This window comes from Trachypithecus francoisi, unplaced genomic scaffold (genome assembly GCF_009764315.1).
Source record: "Trachypithecus francoisi isolate TF-2019V2 unplaced genomic scaffold, Tfra_2.0 Lachesis_group1, whole genome shotgun sequence".
Taxonomy (NCBI): domain Eukaryota; kingdom Metazoa; phylum Chordata; class Mammalia; order Primates; family Cercopithecidae; genus Trachypithecus; species Trachypithecus francoisi.
The window spans coordinates 97,053,851-97,072,858 of record NW_022681454.1 but is presented as its reverse complement, the minus strand read 5'-3'; the positions used below and the strand labels follow the sequence as shown (position 1 = coordinate 97,072,858).

General features: G+C 35.8%; 1 protein-coding gene across 1 annotated transcript in view; it reads left to right on the top strand.

The window, feature by feature from the left end:
- Positions 1-19,008, top strand: part of STPG2 (sperm tail PG-rich repeat containing 2) — a 683,119-nt gene that overhangs the window by 26,634 nt on the left and 637,477 nt on the right. Inside the window, exons 5-6 of the mRNA XM_033214857.1 lie at positions 9,178-9,290; positions 12,430-12,541. Coding sequence (XP_033070748.1) covers positions 9,178-9,290; positions 12,430-12,541 — 225 coding nt within the window. The remainder of the gene's footprint in view (positions 1-9,177; positions 9,291-12,429; positions 12,542-19,008) is intronic.

Genomic DNA, 19,008 nt, shown 5'->3' with positions numbered 1-19,008 from the left:
CTTGAAAATAAAGGAGAAATTAAGACATTTTCAGATAAATGGAAGCTGACAGAATTTGTTGCTGGCATACCTCCTAAAAGAAATACCAAATGGAGTCTTCAGGCTGAAGTGAAAGGTTATCAGACAACTCAAATTCACACAAATAATTAAAGAACAATGGTAAAGGTAAATATATAAGCCAGTATTATTTAATTTTTGATTTGTAACTTTTTGGAAAAATTCCTATTGATTATGGAACAAACTAGAAATAATAATTTTGTGTTTAAATACAGTAGTAGGCAGATATTTTAAGACTAATGGATTGTTTCATGCTGTAAAACTTATGAAGGACCAGATTAATTCTGGTATCATGGAAATTAAGGATAATGTAAGTTACGTGTTTCCTGTTCTAATCATGAGAATTCCCATTTCTTTCTGGCCATGGAAGTTTTTGTCTCAAGAATATTTCATTCTCCCTTTCTATGACATACCTTGACTGTCCCATCATCCTATTGATAACAATGTGACAAATTAGTCTTCATTAAGATATTTAAGTATCTTAAATATTTGAGTAATATATGCTTATCTGAACAATAGGTTCAGTTCTGTAAAAATTCCAGTGAAATGGTCTTATGGTTTGATATTAGGATATTCTCCCCAAGGTGAAGGACAAGTTATGCAAAGAAGTGTAATGGAGCCAGACTTTCTAGTTATGTGTCTTGACTCTACCACTTAATAGTTATTTGTCCTTGGCCAAGTTACTTAATCTTTGTGCTCAGTTTCCTTACCTAAAATATCCTGGGAAAAAAAGCTATGGTCTAATATTTTGGAATTAGTATTTATTCTTCACAATTAGTCGTAGATTCTTGACTTTAGCTTAATAATTCCCTAACCACTCTTAACTTAAATCTCAAAGTGTAATTCTTGCTTTAAGCTAATTTTTTTTGGTTTCAGAATAATGTATCATCCCTTAGAAGGCCACAATAATGCCTTTGAGCTTCCCTGCATGTATAAAATCCTTTTCCCATATGAATAAACATACTTTGACATATAAAACTTGATTACTTCCTGGCTAAATTATTATTTATAGAAATAATAAGACGACGTTTATTTGATGACCTAATTTATTTGATGGCCTAATTTAATAATTATTGAATCAATGTAACTTGTATTTATTGGAATAGAAATCTAGATGCTATTTAAAATCGTTATGTAAAAACATAGTTTTCTATATCAATTAAAGACATAGTTCATAATATTCAAGAAGATTCAGCAAAGTTTAGTACAGACTGAATTTTGATATTTTTTGAAATTCTCGTCTTGGATTTCTTGGATTTGAGAGAACTAGAGATAGGGTGGCAAAGCTCAGTAGCTGAAGGCTTTATTTTCTTCTGTTTCTCCTGTAGAAAAACACAGGTTCTTCACAAACTACTGCCAAATTGATACTGTAATAATGTTAATTCAAATCTTATCCAAATTTCTGATAATTCTATGTAACTCTTTGCTTGCTTTTGAAATAATATTTAATACTATATGTGGGTTTAGTTTCCAGAGGTGCATATTGATAGAAAATTAAGAAAATAATCCAATAAATGGGTAATTATTGTGATTCTTTCTTAACTGGTGAATCACATCTGCTGAAGCTGTCTAATAAAGCTTAAATACAGAATTAAGAGTTGTATAAGACTCTAAGTGACAAATGATAAACTTTAGCTAAATTTAATTTGTAAAGTGAAATCCTACAAAAAGTTACTTTATATAACATTTTGAATGGCGAAATTTAGCTTCTTTCTTCTTTTAGAAGAGCCCAGGTAACTATTAGAAATCTATTTTTCAGAGGTGGATTTCACAAGCAAAGTTTGTGATTGGAAAGATACTGACATATTTGCTAATGATAACATGCTGGGAACTACCTGTGTGCTACCACACTGGAAAACAGTCCATTAGTGTTTGAATTGATGCACTTTGGGCCTTTTAATTCTTCACAAATTCTATTTCCATATTTAATTATGGAAAGACATGGGGGAAAGTTGCATAGCTCCATCTTCATTTATTTGATTGTCAGTGAGAGTGGCAGTTAGTAATTCTTCTTCAAATTATAGTGTAGCATTTACTTAAAAGAATGCAGTTCCATGCTGAGTTTGCTTCAATTAAGTCATATTTTATTTGCTAATGATTTTCAAAATTGACAGTGACCTTGAATTTGGTATTGCCAACACTTCTTGACATAAAAGAAACTGTAATTTAGAGATAAAAGTGCATCAATTTATCCTTTGTTTTCTATCTGTATTTTTAAAAGGCTTTTAAATTTCTGATTGAACATTTACCTGAGTACCGCAGAGGTTAATGAGTTAAGTAGTTGTAAATGTGGTTTACATGAAATAGATTTTATTGTAGACACACGAAAAGGATATTGCTAGTGTCTTAAATTGTGTTTGTGTGCACACACGCGCACGTACACATACGTAATCTTTTCTCTGACTGGATTACCATTAGAATTGTGAAACAATTGAATCATAAAATCTCAATAATGTAAATTCACTTAAAGAAAGCTTCTTGGATAGAATGCTGCTCAAGGTCTTGAATTGTTGCATTAAAAGAGTTAATATAAAACCTTAACATGATTTTAGGCTATAAAAATGTGAAGTAAAAGATGACATCAAGATGCTCTATTTTAAAATATTGATTTTTTGACAAATGTATAGGCTATAGTAAATCAGTATATTAGATATGTTCTTGTATGAAATATATACAATGTCTAAAATATCCAGCATGACTATATTATATTAGAATGTAGTTTCACATTTTGTACTTCACTGCCTGTTATGGTCATAATATAGTGGAAAAAAATATGCACAATTATGATCTGCTTTATTTCTGAGTTAAAAATAAACTATAACATAAATGGGAAATTTCATTCTTTCTGCCATCACAACTGCCTATGTACTTTAAAATCCATGGTTGTATTAGGTAATTGCATTTGAAAGGTGGTCTGGAGCACTTACTTTAGCAAGAGAAAGTGTTGGTTGGCTAGGTTCTCTCTTTTTCTGAAGTTCTGTTGGGCACAGCAGTCTTTGGAATTGCCACTGACCCTGTAAGAAGAGTCTGTTTTCAGCTATTCTAGTGGATGCTAGGGTTTCTCCTAGTGCTCTTTTACTGGCATGTGCTGCTCTGCTGGACATGTCAGGCTCTGCCACTTTTGTATGTCATTCTGCTAGGTTTCATAGCATCTGTCTCTTCCCCCCTATACCCACTAGACCCAATGCCTTTGGATGGTCTGACTCCCTTATTTCCTTTTGTGTTACACTTTGGAATTCCAAAAGAAGTGTATATATACCCTATTGTCAGGCCTCTGAGCCCAAGCCAAGCCGTCGCATCCCCTGTGACTTGCACATATACGCCCAGATGGCCTGAGGTAACTGAAGAATCACAAAAGAGGTGCAAATGCCCTGCCTTGCCTTAACTGATGACATTCCACCATAAAAGAAGTGAAAATGGCCGGTCCTTGCCTTAAGCGATGACATTATCTTGTGAAATTCCTTTTCCTGGCTCATCCTGGCTCAAAAAGCTTCCCCACTGAGAACCTTGTGACCCCCACTCCTGCCCACCAGAGAACAAACCCCCTTTGACTGTAATTTTCCTTTACCTACCCAAATCCTATAAAACAGCCCCACCCTTATCTCCCTTCGCTGACTATCTTTTCGGACGCTGACTCTCTTTTCAGACTCAGCCCGCCTGCACCCAGGTGAAATAAACAGCCATGTTGCTCACACAAAGCCTGTTTGGTGGTCTCTTCACACGGACGCGCATGATACCTATGTGTTACAGAGATTTGTGGGATAGCTTTTTCAGTTTTTATTCATAGCTTTTTTCCTTGAAGGACGTGACAAGGGGCTGGGCTTTGGAATTGTGTGTCAAACTAGAATCCTTACTTGTAATAATAATGCTATTGAGAATAATAATATATTACTTTGAGATAGTGTTTTATAAGACTATCACTCATCATTCAGTGTTAAAGCTGAATGTCCATAGTGAGGAAGGGCAAATAGCTTTCTGCTCTTTGTGTTAAATAGAAGGGATTTGCAGATCAATAATTCAAGCACACTGAGACCACGTATAGTGCTGAAAATATTCCTAGAGGAAATAAGGATTCATCCTTTTTATTTATATAACACATTTTCCCAGGCTTCATTGGATTGGAGGTACTAAAGAGAGTCGCAATAATGTTAATAACTTAAATACCTTTTTTTTTTTTTTTTTGGTCTGTAACTATCAATGTAGAGGACATATAGCCTTTTGCAAAGTTCCTCTACCCACGTATTTCTAGATGTCCCCGGGGGCTGTCTCAGCTATGCTCTGGAATAAGTCTGTTTCCATTGAGTACAGCTGCTGTTCCATCAGGCACTTCAGTCTCTTGCCATATGGTGCTCTCTGCTGGGCGTTTCCACCAATGTTCTCTTTCACAGCTAAAGCTGCCGGATTAGCTGGGATGGAGTAGGGGGAGGAGGATGATGTCTTTCTTCGTGTAATACTCTATTAGAAGAGTTCAAAAGTAGTGCAGGTTTTTTCTTTAAGACAATATTTTAAACAAATGAAATAAATATACACTTGTTTTTATAATAGTTCTTTTACCAGGAATTTTTTTTGTGTGTGGTGAGAAGCCACAAGGATCTGCTAGTTCAGAGACTTTTTCAATCAGCAGACAAAAGAAGCCATCGGTGAACTTCTAGATGACAACCTTAAATCCATGAAACAAAGCAAAGGAAATGGGCCTATGCTAAGACTGAGGCATGGCAATCCTTAAGAATTTTGATAAAGAGCAGCTCAAAGTAATAGGACTAGCAAATATATATTTTTGATGAATCAAATCACATTTCTTGACCTGAACAGTTTATATTAGGTTTCGGTAAAGGATAGTTCAACTCTCAAAAAAAAAAAAAAAAAAAAAGACAATATTTTAATGAAACAGTTGTTTTAGTTATTTTTTTTCAGTTTCTTCACACTCAAAAGGATATGAGGCCTAAAGTCATTGAAGATTGTCTGTGTTAAAAGGCAAACCCAGTTGACAGAAAATCCCCAGTATTTAGCATTGCCACTCTTTTGACACTAAGATTTTCTTACTAGGTGTGGGCCATCATGATTAGCTTCTTCTTCTCATAGGATTAATTTTTACATTTGCCTTTTGGTTGTTTTGCTCTGTTCACCAGGTATTCCAAACATGTCTGAATTCTACTTGGACGTAGCAGACTACTTCTTGTTTCTCTCTTGTCAGCTCCAATATTCTCTACCACCAAAGAAAGGAACAATCAAGGTGATTTACTAAAATCAAAGCAGGGTAACTCTTTAGGAAAACCATAATTTTCTCTACAAGTTTGCATCTATGAAAAAAGAATCAACAAAGGTCTCATTTTACTTCATGCAAACATTAAAGTTCTGTCAGGTTGTGTTAGTCTTTGTATTAGGATTCTGCAGAGAAACAGAACCACTGCTTACACAGTCATGTGTCAATTAATGATGGGGATACGTCCTGAGAAATGCATTGTTAGGTGATTTTGTCATTATGTGAACATCATAGAGTATATTTATACAAACCTAGATGGTATAGTCTATGACACACCTAAGGTATATGGTATAGCCTATTGTTTCTGTGATTCAAGCTTGTATGGCATGTTATTGTACTGTCTGGTATAGATTACAAAGATACAGATACACAATGGTATTTGTGTATCTAAATATATCTAAACATTGAAAAAGAACAGTAAATACATGGTGTTATAATCTTATGGGCTCACCATTGTATATGCGGTCCATTGTCATATATGCAGTCCATCCTTGAAACATCATTATGTGATGCATAACTATATATGTGAGATGGGGTTTATTTTTTTTTATTATTTATTTATTTGAGATGGAGGCTCGCTCTGTCACCCAGGCTGGAGTGCAGTGGCCAGATCTCAACTCACTGCAAACTCCACCTCCCGGGTTCATGCCATTCTCCTGCCTCAGCCTCCCGAGTAGCTGGGACTACAGGCGCCCGCCACCTCGCCCGGCTATTTTTTTGTATTTTTCAGTAGAGACGGGGTTTCACCGTGTTAGCCAGGATGGTCTCAATCTCCTGACCTCGTGATCCACCCGCCTCGGCCTCCCAAAGTGCTGGGATTACAGGCTTGAGCCACCGCGCCGGGCCAAGATGGGGTTTATTCTGGGAATTGGCTCACGTGATTACGGAGGCTGAGAAGTCCCATGATATGCTGTCTGCAAGCTGGAGAAGTAAGGGAGCTGGTGGAGTAGCTGATTTCAAGTCTGAAGGCCTGAGAACCACGGGAGCTGATGGTGTAACTCTTAGTCCAAGGATAAAAGCCTGAGAACCTGAGTGGCTGCTGGAGCAAGTCCAAGAATCTGAAGTTTAGAAAACCTGAAGTTCTGATGTCCGAGGGTAGGAGAAGATGGGCGTCTCAGATCCAGAAAAGAGAACAAATTTACCTTTATTCTGCCTTTTTGTTCTATCGGGGCCCTCAACTGATTGAATGGTGCCCACTACATTGGGTTAGGATGGTTCACTGATTCAAATGCCTATCTATTCTGGAAACAGCCTCACGTACATACCCAGAAATAACACTTTATCAGCTATGTGAGTATTCCTTAACTCAGTCAAATTGACATCTAAAATTGACCATCACAGTCTGCATTTAATTTTTTCAGACCAGGCAGATGTAGAAGGGAAAGTTAATTCTATTGTGCTTATATTTTATAATGTCTGAGAGCTAGGTGTTAGTGGTAGTTCAAGGAATTTTAGTGTGTGCCAGCTTCTTTTTGAATTTTGTTGTGGCACCTCAAAGCTTTCTGGAGTGGTGCCTCTCTAGCTGGAAAGTCACTAGGGACAGGGGAAAGTGCTTTCAATTTAGTTTCAACTACATCTGTTAAGAATAAAGTGGAGGTTAGCATTCTCGTCATCACTTAATATAATGGCACTGGTGCACATCTCCAAAGGTGCTGGTAGTTTTGACAATTGCCCCCTACTCACTACCCAAGAGTTTATCTGCAGTTTCTGTCTTTGGGGATGTTAAGAGGGTTCAGCTGAGACTCTTTTCATATGTAATGAGGTCCTTTTCTGATTCTAGTCTTTGCTGTGCTATATCTTCCAGAAAGTCCTTAAAGTTTCTGGCATGTGAATGATGCTGTTTCTAGCACTTACTTGTGTCTATTTGATATACTTCTTTTGAAATTTTGGAGTCAGGTGGGGCAGGTATGGATTTGATTCACCATTTTGAACTGAAATTATGCTTTTTATCACTAATGTTGCTACTTACTGCATTATTCTTGCTTATAATGGTAACTGAGAGAGGTTGATTCCATTGCTGTAGAATAGTAATAGCCATCTAGAACAACTTAGCGGTGACAAATCCATATGGGTCTGCAGCCACCTCAATTCTTGCCTCCTCGTAAGAAAGAATTCGATCGAGGGGCATAAGGCAGAGTGAGAGACCAAGGCAAGTTTTAGAGTGGGAGTAAAAGTTTTTTAAAAAGCTTTAGTCCAGGAATGAGAGGAAGTAAAGAACACTTGGGAGAGGGCCAAGCAGGTGATTTGAGAGATCAAGTGCGTGGATTGACCTTTTAACTTGGGGTTTTGTATGTTGGCATGCTTCCAGGGTCTTGCATTACTTGCCCCCTGATTCTTTCCTTGGGGTGGGCTGTTCACATGCTCGGTGGCCTGCTAGCACTTGACAGGGGCCACGTGTGCAGTGTGTTTACTGGAGTTGAGTTGTACACATGCTCACTTGAGGCATTCTTACCTTTCCAGTTGAATGCCCCTAGAGGGTCATATACCAGTTAAACACAGCCATTTTGCCTTTTAGTGCGCATAGGTGAGCCCATTTGCCCAACTCCTGAGGTGTTATCTGGAAGCTGCTGATCACCAGCTTCAGGATTTTTCTATTGGGAGACTACCTTTCCCTGGTGCAAGCTGCAATCATTTATTATTGTAGAGAGACTGTTAATAACTGCCTGACCATCACATGATGGTCGTCTGACATTCTTGGTTGGGGGGGCCCTCTCCTACCCTGCTCATGTCAGACTGTCTGCCTGCTATAACAACCTGACACATTGTTAAACTATATGTTACGAGAATTGTAGTAAATACCATTAGTTTAAAAATATGTTTTAACTTTGGGAGGCCGAGACGGGCGGATCACAAGGTCAGGAGATCGAGACCATCCTGGCTAACACGGTGAAACCCCGTCTCTACTAAAAATACAAAAAAAACTAGCCGGGCGAGGTGGCGGGCGCCTGTAGTTCCAGCTACTCAGGAGGCTGAGGCAGGAGAATGGCGTAAACCCGGGAGGCGGAGCTTGCAGTGAGCTGAGATCCGGCCACTGCACTCCAGTCCGGGCGACAGAGCAAGACTCCGCCTCAAAAAAAAAAAAAAAAAAAAATATGTTTTAAAATATTCTTAAATGATTTCTCAACTTAGAATGTTTTAGGTCAAGAGAAGAGGATTCCTATAAAAAAAAAAAAGAAAGCTACTGTTGTGTTACGCTTTATTGTTTTAGTTTCTGGTGAAACAGTGTGCTTAAACTTTTTATGGTTCATGCTTAATTTTGACATTTATTGTAGCGGGTATAAAGAAAAGATGATTATTTCTCATGTCACAAATAATTTCTCTGTCATTAAAAGATTGATCCTGTGTTTAAGCATTAGCAATAAAATGAACTAGGGTAGTGTTTAATTTATTGTAAAGTATTTCTAACTGTGTAAAGGTTACATTAATCTGAAGTTATCTAATGACTGTTGGTGATGTTTGCATTTTTTCAATCTGTTTAATTTTTAATAGGTATTTCTATTTCCCAAATAATGTTATCCCCTCTGTCTTTTTTAAATGATGAGGAGCTAATTTTCATTTTTCTTAAGGTTTTAGGTTACTGGGTGTACTGCCAAGAGTAAAACTGTTCTTATTGGTTGAGAATATGCTAATGTTAGAGGTACTTCTCTGGGAACCCTAGCTGACTCAGGAGTGGGAAGGGAACCAACAGTGACAACTTAGCCTGGGATTTATCCAAGAGCCCTTTAGCGTTTACCAGTGGAACCCCCTTACTGAGGCTATCCTTGCTTTAGATTTAGACTTAGGTAAAGCCAAGCATTGTTTCATGACTTACTTAAACTATGTTTCATCCTCACTTTTTAAAACTTTTTATTTTTTAGGATGTTTCCAATGCAACTTTGAAATACAAAGGTATACATTTTGGCAACTCTTCAGGAAGACAGGTGTTACCTAAAAAGTCAGGTCCTGGTCCAGGAGAGTATGATATAGTTCAGTAAGTAAAAAAATATAGTATAAACCTTTAATGTAACTCTTGACTAGAAAAGTATTCTAATAATTCAGACTAGGCTATGCTGTAAAGGAAGGAAAATTAGTATGAAAAACTCCAAGAAGTATTATATTTTGGCATAACATATATGAAAGTTATTTATTTATTTTTTTAATTATACTTTAAGTTCTGGGATACATGTGCAGAACATGCAGGTTTGTTACACAGGTATACACGTGCCATAGTGTTTTGCTGCACCCATCGACCCATCATCTACGTTAGGTATTTCTCCTAATGCTGTCCCTCCCCTATTCCCCCATTCCCCCAAGTTATTGTTTTTTTATAAGCCAAATCTTGTGCTATCTACTATATATGTATTAACTCATTTAATCTTCACAGCAAGCTTTGATAGTTAATATTGTTATATCTATTTTATCAGTGAAAAATCCAAGGGTTAGAGGGGATAAATAACATATTCAAGATCATGCAACTATTAAATGGCAGAGCTAAAGTTAAATTGAAGCCTGTTTGATTACACAGCCCATGTATCCATGTACTAAAATATACTGTCCTTAATTATAAAGTAGATAAAAGATCAGAGAAAATGTAAAAGAAGGTGACCCAGAATTCTCCATTTTATCCCTGGCTCTCATCTTCATTCCTCTGACTACATGATGGATTTAGACGGCATTCTCAGTCAGTGTAAGTCAGAGAATATTTATGAAGAAATACATTTCTGGCAAAATAACTCTATTTTCTCCTACTCCTACAGTGAGGTTTTAGACATGAGTTCATGGAAGGCAAAATTGAGTATCAAATACCATGTTGTCCTCAGAATCTACTACCCTTTCTTATAATTAATTTTTTAAGAGTCCAGCTTATCTGCCTGAGTCTTTCTCTTTCATAGCTTTTTTTTTTCTCCCAAAAAGCCCCAGAGTGATTACATACTCAATTAATTTGCTAGACAGATCAGACATATCTGTATACTAGCAGTGGATATATTTTAGGATCTTGCTTGGACTCCCCTGCTACTGTTCATTCACTGAGTAAATGTTGTTTGAATTATTGCTATGTACCTGTTCTGAACTTAATAACTGAGAATAACAAGAATAAAACATGGCCCTTGTTTTTGGGCATTTATACTCTAATCCATTATCCTGTTCACTTTTCACTCCCTTAATATGGAACATAACTTTGTATTTTTATTCTTTCAGTAGTTACGCTAGAACCTTAACATGCATATTTAGCTTAATTAAGTCTTTACTTATTATTATTATTATTCCAAACAAGACCAGGTCTCTAGAATACTCTAACACATATCATGGTCTTCTTGATATATGCTTTTGCTCTTCTGTATTTTAGTCCTAATCTTTTCTTCTGCCAGATTGGCTGGTTTGTGCTCATGCTCTCTCTCTCACCCTCTCTCTTTCCCTTCTTCTCAGTTTTATTGAGGTTTAAATAACATAAGTCAAAATTCATCTTTTAAAATTTGTATCATTCTGTGATGATTGTTTTCCATCCATTTCACTATACTTTGACTGAGTACCCCAGGCATAACTGGGACTCTAAGTAGTGTTAACTGATTCTGCTTGGTGGTTTTTCCTACCAGTCTGTTTTCTTCCCTAACCTTGTCCCATTCTCATTCTCCCCCCATTTGTTGTGCTGTTGCTTTATTTGATCTTTGTTATTTCTCCTGTTATTCCTCTTCTTTCATTTGTGTTTTAACTTTTACCTGAAGATATGTGTTAATATAGATTGCATTCCTGACTGCTTCAGTTATTTCACCGTTTTTGTAATTTGTTTGCTCTTTGAGTTAGCTGCTTTCACTGTATCTTTTACTTGTAGTTATCTTAGTTCCTTGTGGCAGTTGATGTTTTCTATTTTTTTTTTCTGTCTTGCACTTTTTGTTTTATTTAGTGAGTCAGAATTATTCTGGGAGGCTTGATTCAGTATAAAAGTGGAGATATTTGGTTACTCTAAATGAAAGATAAGGGTATAGGTCTCTTTTTGGTAAAGATACAGACCTAAATGATATGTGATATTTCTGCTATTCCATATATACATTTCTTATCCATAAACCTTTTTGAGGTTTGAAAGCAAGTTTATTTGTTGAGATTTTAGCAAATAACAATCAGTGAGGAAGTGAGACTTTAGCAGTGAGCGGGGATGGTAAATGCATATTAAATCATAGCACTGCTAAACAAAGAAAGTAATACCAATTACATAACTTTGTATTATATATTTTTTAATCTACATATGTTTAGTATAGTTTGTTGGAAATATTGGGTATCAGATTTTTTTTTTGAAATTCTCTTTAAGAAATAGAAAAAATAGTAGTGTGGTCTGTATAGCCTGTTTAAATGTGATTTTTGTAATAATAATAGCTAACAGTCATTGTGTGCTTATTATGAGCCATGTGTGGCATTAACTGCCTTATATATATTATCTACTTTAATCAATGCAACCTTGAGAATTGGTTATTACTATTTCCAATTACCAGATTCCAATCACCAAATTCATTAAGTGATGAATCTGAAGCTTAGAGAAGTTAGTCTGCATAAAGTTATATAACCAGTAGGTAGCAGTAGGTAGCAATGCTGGGATCTTATCAGGCTGTCTGACTTCAAAGCTGGGGCTCTTACTCACTGCTTGTTTAGTTTCTTTCTTGAGGTTGTCTGAATTTCAATGAAAAGAAACTTCCTTTTTGTTTACAATGATCTTTATGCCCTTTTCTGATTATTGTATGATATAAATAGCATAGGGCTATTTTCCTCTTATTTTGGTAATGTTGAAATACCAAGGATTTTTGAATTTTAGACTTTTAATGGTACATAAAATACACAGGAAACTTTTTTTAGCGTTAGCTCTTTTTTCAATTCACGATGTAAATACCAGATCTTATTTTCTTTTTGTGGTAATTATTCAGATAGGTTTATAATAATGTTCTGAATTGGAAAAAATCATAACCAACAAAACAAATACATTTTACAAAAGTTTGAATATGTTGATCTAATACACCTAGATAATCTTATTATTCCATACTTTAATTCCAGCACATGTTGCTGTAGAAAGAACTTCTTTGCTTACATAAATATTTATAGGTTTAAAATGGAGAATTCTTAATTTCTATTTGAATTTTCTAAAGGAAAAAGACATCATATTATGAAAATGTTAACATCCAGAGAGATCAACAACAAAATTATTGCTCATTTGTCCCACGACTATATGAAATAATAGTATTGCAGGAGAAAAAAAAGGTAAGTTGAAAAGTGGCTATTGCATATATTTTCCCAATTTTAAGATCATTGAATCCTGTTATCACAAGGTTACTGTACTCTTTGATCTAATGTACCTGATAGCTAATTGTCATTCAATGAATATTGTAGAAGGAACTACTTATTATCTCTGTCAAGTGATTGCTGTCTCTGCTTGAAAACCTTCTTGCAAATAACTCATGACTCCTAAGTTGATTTTTAAAATTATTTAAATGCAAGAAAAATGAAACAAAGGGTAGAACACAAAAATCCCCGTGAATTTTCAAAAGCCAAATTTTACAATCCCTACAATATTAACATTTACTACCAGTTTTTTTTTTTTTCTGACCCAGTCAGATGTAAGAGCCCTTTAACTGGATCCAAGCCTGTTAATTATAGTATCAAACCCATCCTGGACCCAGTTCCATTTCTGTTACAACTTCCAAACTCAATTTGGAAGATAAACTTGCTCAAAGAAACTCAGAGAGCTCAAAACACAAATCCTTGGAGCGCTGAACTTGGAGAGAGAACTTACCACAATCCTCAGCCGCTCTGAGGAATCAAGGGCACAAGTGGGTACTTGCAGGGTCCTTGCAGCTACCTTGCTTGTTCACTCAGTGCTCCTGGGGGTCGTTAGAAACTATACTTTGGACCTCGCTTCTGACACCATCTGTTAAAAGAAACACTTTAGCCCAGTTTAAAGGAGTGTGATTGAGCAATGAATGATGTGTGAATTGGGCAGTTCCCAGAATCACAGTAAATTCAGGGAGACTCCAGGGATAATAAATTCATAGACAAAAAAAGGGAAATGACATACAGAAATTGAAAGTGAGATACAGAAACAACTGGATTGGTTATAGCTTGACATTTGTGTTATTTGAACACAGTTTGAACACCCAGCAGTGTATGAGTGGTTGAAGTAAGGCTGCTGGGATTGGCCAAGACTCAGCCATTGTTACAGGTGCAAACTACTAAGTTAGGTTTTCATTCTTGTCTACCTATTAAGTTAGGTTGCAGTTTGTCCACAAGGACTCAAGTACAGAAGTACAGAGTCCTTCCTGGGCCACATTTAATTTGCCTTAACAATGGTAATACTAGATATCTTGGGGTGTTAGGGAAGTAGGTCGGGAAAGATGTGAATGTTCTAAAGAGCTGAAGATTTGATTGCTTCTTACTGTGTTCCTTTCTAGTGAGATCTCATATACAGTTTAAATTTGACCTTACATAAGGGTAATTTACCTCTAATTACATATATGCTTTGAAATACACAATTAAAAAATGTGAGCCTACGCAGAGTCTTGTTTATCTATTATTAAATGTAATGTGACTCTTTCTTTTGAAAATCAACTCTGTGAAAACAAGTCTGATAAAATAAGAATTTTGAAGTATCAAAGAGAATTTATAATTAAAGCAGAAATGTGAAAGTATTGTTATTTTTGCATATTTAGTATAATATCAAATAAATGCTTAAAATTGAAGATTTGTTCAATGACTTTTTCTATCACAGTATCTTAAAACTAGAGAAAATCGGAAGAATCACTTTTTATTTCTTTACCTCATACATAGTATAAAGAATAAGGAATTAAATTGAATGAACTGTTGAAATATAGGGGCTTTATTGTATGTAGCATTTTCTCAGTGCTTTATTGTCATTGCAAATATTTGTTCCTAAGGTGTAAAAAATTTTAATTTAAATTTTCAGGCAATGAGGGAAGATGGACCCTTATTCATTCCCTAAATTCCAAATTTTTTGGCTTATATAATTCTAAATGGTAGTTTCCCATGATTATTTTGACATGGAACCATTAAATTTTCATTGTTTTGTTATATACACAACTAAATGCTGACATTGATTGTGCATGTGTGCATGTGTGTGTATAGGCAAGCAAGTAGGAAAAGGCAGGGACAACTTAAAAGTGCATGAATTTGGATGACTGTGTCACTAGCAGAGGTGGTCATCACAGAAGCTACTCATTATGATGAGCAGATATGAGTTCAGCTTTAGACAATTGAATTTGGAGAAAAATTACCAACACACAGTAGAAATTTGAAAATAGAATTTGTAATACAAATTATAGGTAGAGATGCTGATTTAGCAGTCATACTCATGAAGGTGATAATTGAAGTGATGAAGTTGCTACAGAAGAGAATACAGAGATGAGAAGAAAATTAAGAACAGATCCTGGAGGAACACAGATTTTCGGGAGTGAGGCATGATAGAAGAGCTAGAGGAGAGATAATTAGTAAAGTAGAAAGTGAGTTAGGGAATGTAGATACCAAGGATAGAGATTTTATTTTTATTTATTTAATTTTTTTAAGATGATGTTTTGCTTTTGTTGCCCAGGCTGGAGTGTAATGGTACGATCTCGGCTCACTGCAACCTCCGCCTCCCAGGTTCAAGCGATTCTGCTGCCTTAGCCTCCTGAGTAGCTGGGATTACATGCGTGTGCCACCATGCCTGGCTAATTTTGCATTTTTAGTAGAGTCAGGGTTTCTCCATGTTGGTCAGGCTGGTCTCAAACTCCCGACCTCAGGTGATCCACCTGCCTCAGCCTCCCAAAGGCTAGGATTACACGTGTGAGTCACCACTCCCAGCCCTGAAATACTTTTATAGAAAGATGGTCATGATACATTCGTAAATAAAAAGCAAATGCATATGATTTTTATTACTATTTATATATACATTTAGTCATAGTAAAATATTTATATTGTTTAACTCAAAGTGGTGAGTTATGGGTGACTTATTTATCTTTTCTGCTTAGTTGAATTTTCTGTTGTTTTATAATGAACATGTTATTTAAAAAGATAATGAAATTGCAATAACTGTTTAAAAGAAGAGATAATGGAGGGGAATGCAGGACAAGAGCAAGGCTTTGTAATTAGTTAATAAAAGGTATTGAGAGAGTAAGTATTTTAATTATTGTGAGTATTGAGAGAACAGTTTTGGTAGCAGATAAGTTAGGTTCCATGGAATAAGGGGAATGGGGCCAGGCAATAGAAACATTGAATATATAATATATATAATTATTTGTTATATATTATATTACACATTAATATATTACATGATATATTCCATATTAATATACATTGTTATATTGTTATATGTTATATAATATTAATATATATTATATTACAATATTATATATAATATTCAATGCCTCTACCACCTTCTACCACCAGAACTTTGATGGTAAAGGGAAGAAGAAAAATCAGATGGTCGATTGAAAAGATAACAGAATGAGAGACATTTTAATTTTGCGGGGAGCATATTGTTAGAATAGTTGAAGGATCCAGTGGGAATAGAGGAGCTACAGAAATGCATAGATGAGATAATTAATAGAGTAAGGTTCAGGGACGCAAGGTATAAACAGCTAGTTTATATTAAATAGGAACAGAAATGCCTCTTTTTTATGAAAAGGAAGAAAGAATGGATGATGAAATCAGGGATTAGAAAGCTTTTTCTGTAAAGGGGCAGGTATTAAATATTTAGAATTCATGGGCCATATAATCTCTTTCACAACTACTCAACTGCTGTTGTAGCACAAAAGGAGCCATGGACAATATATGGATGAATAGTATTCCAGTAAAACTTTCATTTACAAAAGCAGACAGTAGCTGAATGTGGGTTACAGGCCATAGTTTGCAGATCCCTGAAAGACAAATATAGAGGCATATAGGAGATTGAGTAATTTTATTTCGATGAACTATGTTGTTTTGGTGATATATTCAATGAAGTCCTCTTCAGAGGTTAGGGAGGTAGGTGTTCAGTAATTGAGAAGAATGGAATGTATATCATAATGAATCACAAGGAATGTGACAAATAGTTAAGATAAATAAAATAGTTGCAGGTGGAAGAAAAAGGTCCCATTTTATAGTGGTTAGCACAAGCTCATTATTGACAATAAGAGTGCAAGTGTAGAAACCCGTATTGTATGGCTAAGCATTGCCAGAGGTTGGAGCTATAAATATGATTAAGTGGCAAGGGTTTGAGAGAATCAGGGTTTCCCAGGCCAGTATGGCTAATCTTGGAATCCAGGCTAAGTGGGGGGATAAAGAAATCATAAGGGGATTCATGGCTTGTAAGAACAGGGAAGAACTGAGAATTGAGAGATAAAAATGAGAGTCAACAGAAGGTAGGTAGGAGAGAAGGGAGCACAAGAGGTGAAAGGATAGGAGATTATGGTCACTAAGGGTAAATGTTAGAGTTCAATGTCATAGAGAAGAAATTGTTCCTAGTGGCCACAAAATCTTGAATGTTTTCTGTCTACAGGTAGCTGAATTGGAAATTAAATTTGTGATCAGGTGATAAGGGAACTGTAAAAAATTTTTTTTAGTTCTGTTTAGAAAGCTCTCGCAGGAATTGCTACTCTGCTGCTCTTGCATTGTACTGGGCTATGTTTAAGTTGGAGTGATTCTCATGACTTGCCACTTTTCTGGCTGCTACCTAGAAAATGAGGCTCAAGCTCTTTTGTTTTTTTCTCAGAATCACAAGCCTATTTTGGATAGATCACTCCTTCACACCTCTCAACTTAGCACTTATCCTTGAGATGGGCAAGTATAAAACTTAGTGCCCATTCTCAAATTATTATGTTTGAATCTTTCGCTTTTCTTCCAACTCCCTTACTCACAGGATCTTTCTCTAGGCAAGGAGAGAAAATGCATGGGAAAAATGTCTCTCTCATGGTGCTTTCTTCTTTTGCTTTAATGTTTGATCCTTAACTTTTTATGATTTCTGGAAATTGTCTGTTATTCTGTATATCTTTCATAGTCTTAGCTGCCAAATGCAGCTGAATAGAAATGAGGATATGGGGAGGGATTTCAGTGGTAAAGTGCTGCAGAATTTTCAATAGCTGCTATGAACAAAGAAAAAATCTGGTAGGCCAGCTGGAGAAATGTCTTAATGTGGGGTCTCAGGGGTGGGAAAAGGGGCAAGAAGAAAGAACCAGGTTTAAAGGTCCAAGGGAAACAACACTTTGGAGTACCTCTCCTGCATATTAAGAGCAGCTGAAGGAGGCAGGGTGCAGTGGCTCACGACTGTAATCCCAGCACTTTGGGAGGCCAAGGTGGGCAGATTGCTTGAGGTCATGAGTTCGAGACCAGCGTGGCCAATATGGTGAAACCTCATCTCTACTAAAAATACAAAAATTAGCTCAGCATGTCGGCATGTGCCTGTAATCCCAGATACTCGGGAGGCTGAGGTTCGAGAATCACTTGAACCTGGGAGGTGGAGGTTGCAGTGAGCCAAGATTTTCTCCATTGCACTCCAGCCTGGGCAACAGAGCGAGGCTATGTCTCAAAAAAAAAAAAAAAAAAAAAAAAAAAAGGAAAAAAAAAATAACTTGGGAAGGTTGGTAAATTTGGTGTGTGATAGGCTTAATAGCTTCACTCCATTTCTTGGCTCTTTAAGTTCAGCAGATGCACCCTTACAATAGATGGTACATAAACATGAGTTATAGGTAGTAAGTCCTTGAAATTGTCTTGGAATGCTCTTTGCTTATATTGAACCCATTCCTCTTTCTCTTGTTTCTCAAGATTTCAGATTTCCAGGTTGTATTGGCCCTTATAATGCTTAATGGTGTTTTTGTCTGAACTTATGATTAATTTGAATAATAATATTTCTTGTACATGGAATTTTTTTGATATATTTATCTTACATCCTCAATTAAACCATAGTTCTTAGAAGATAAGTATCTTACATTCTCTTTTTAAAACATATAGTGAAGTGAGGTACCTATGTTTAGTAATGCTTTCTGAATGAATTAATTACAGATCTGAAAAATAGGCAGTTTTGTGTAAAATTTTGAATGTAGAGAAATAATTCTTGTTTTTTCCTTTCTTTGTACTTATCCCGGTGCCTAAGCAGTATAAATTTTAAAGTAGTAAAATAATTTAGAAAGTGCTATGGTATCTTCATTTTTTTGTATATGTTTTTAATTTGAAATTTTTGTGGGTACATTGGTAGATATATTTATAGATTCATGAGCTATTTTGGTATAGGCATGCAGTGTGTAGTAATCACATCATGGAAAATTGGGTATCCATCTCCTTAAGTGTTTATCCTTTGTGTTATAAACAATCCAATTATATTCTGTTATTTAAAAATGTACAGGCCAGTTGTTATTGACTATAGTCCCCTTGTTGTGCTATTACATATTAGGTATGTAAAAATATTAAAAAAAATTTTAGAATTTATTTTTAAATTTTGCAAGTACATAGTAGGTATATATATATTTTTATGGGGTACCTGAGATGTTTTGATACAGGCATGCAATGTGAAATAAGCACATCTCAGAGAATGGGTTATCCATCCCTTAAGCACTTATCCTTTGAGTTACACAATCAAATTATATTCTTTTTATTTTTTATTTTTATTTTTGAGACGGAGTCTCACTCCATCACCTAGGCTTGATGGAGTGCAGTGGCACAATCTCGGTTCGCTGTAAGCTCTGCCTGCCAGTTCACGCCATTCT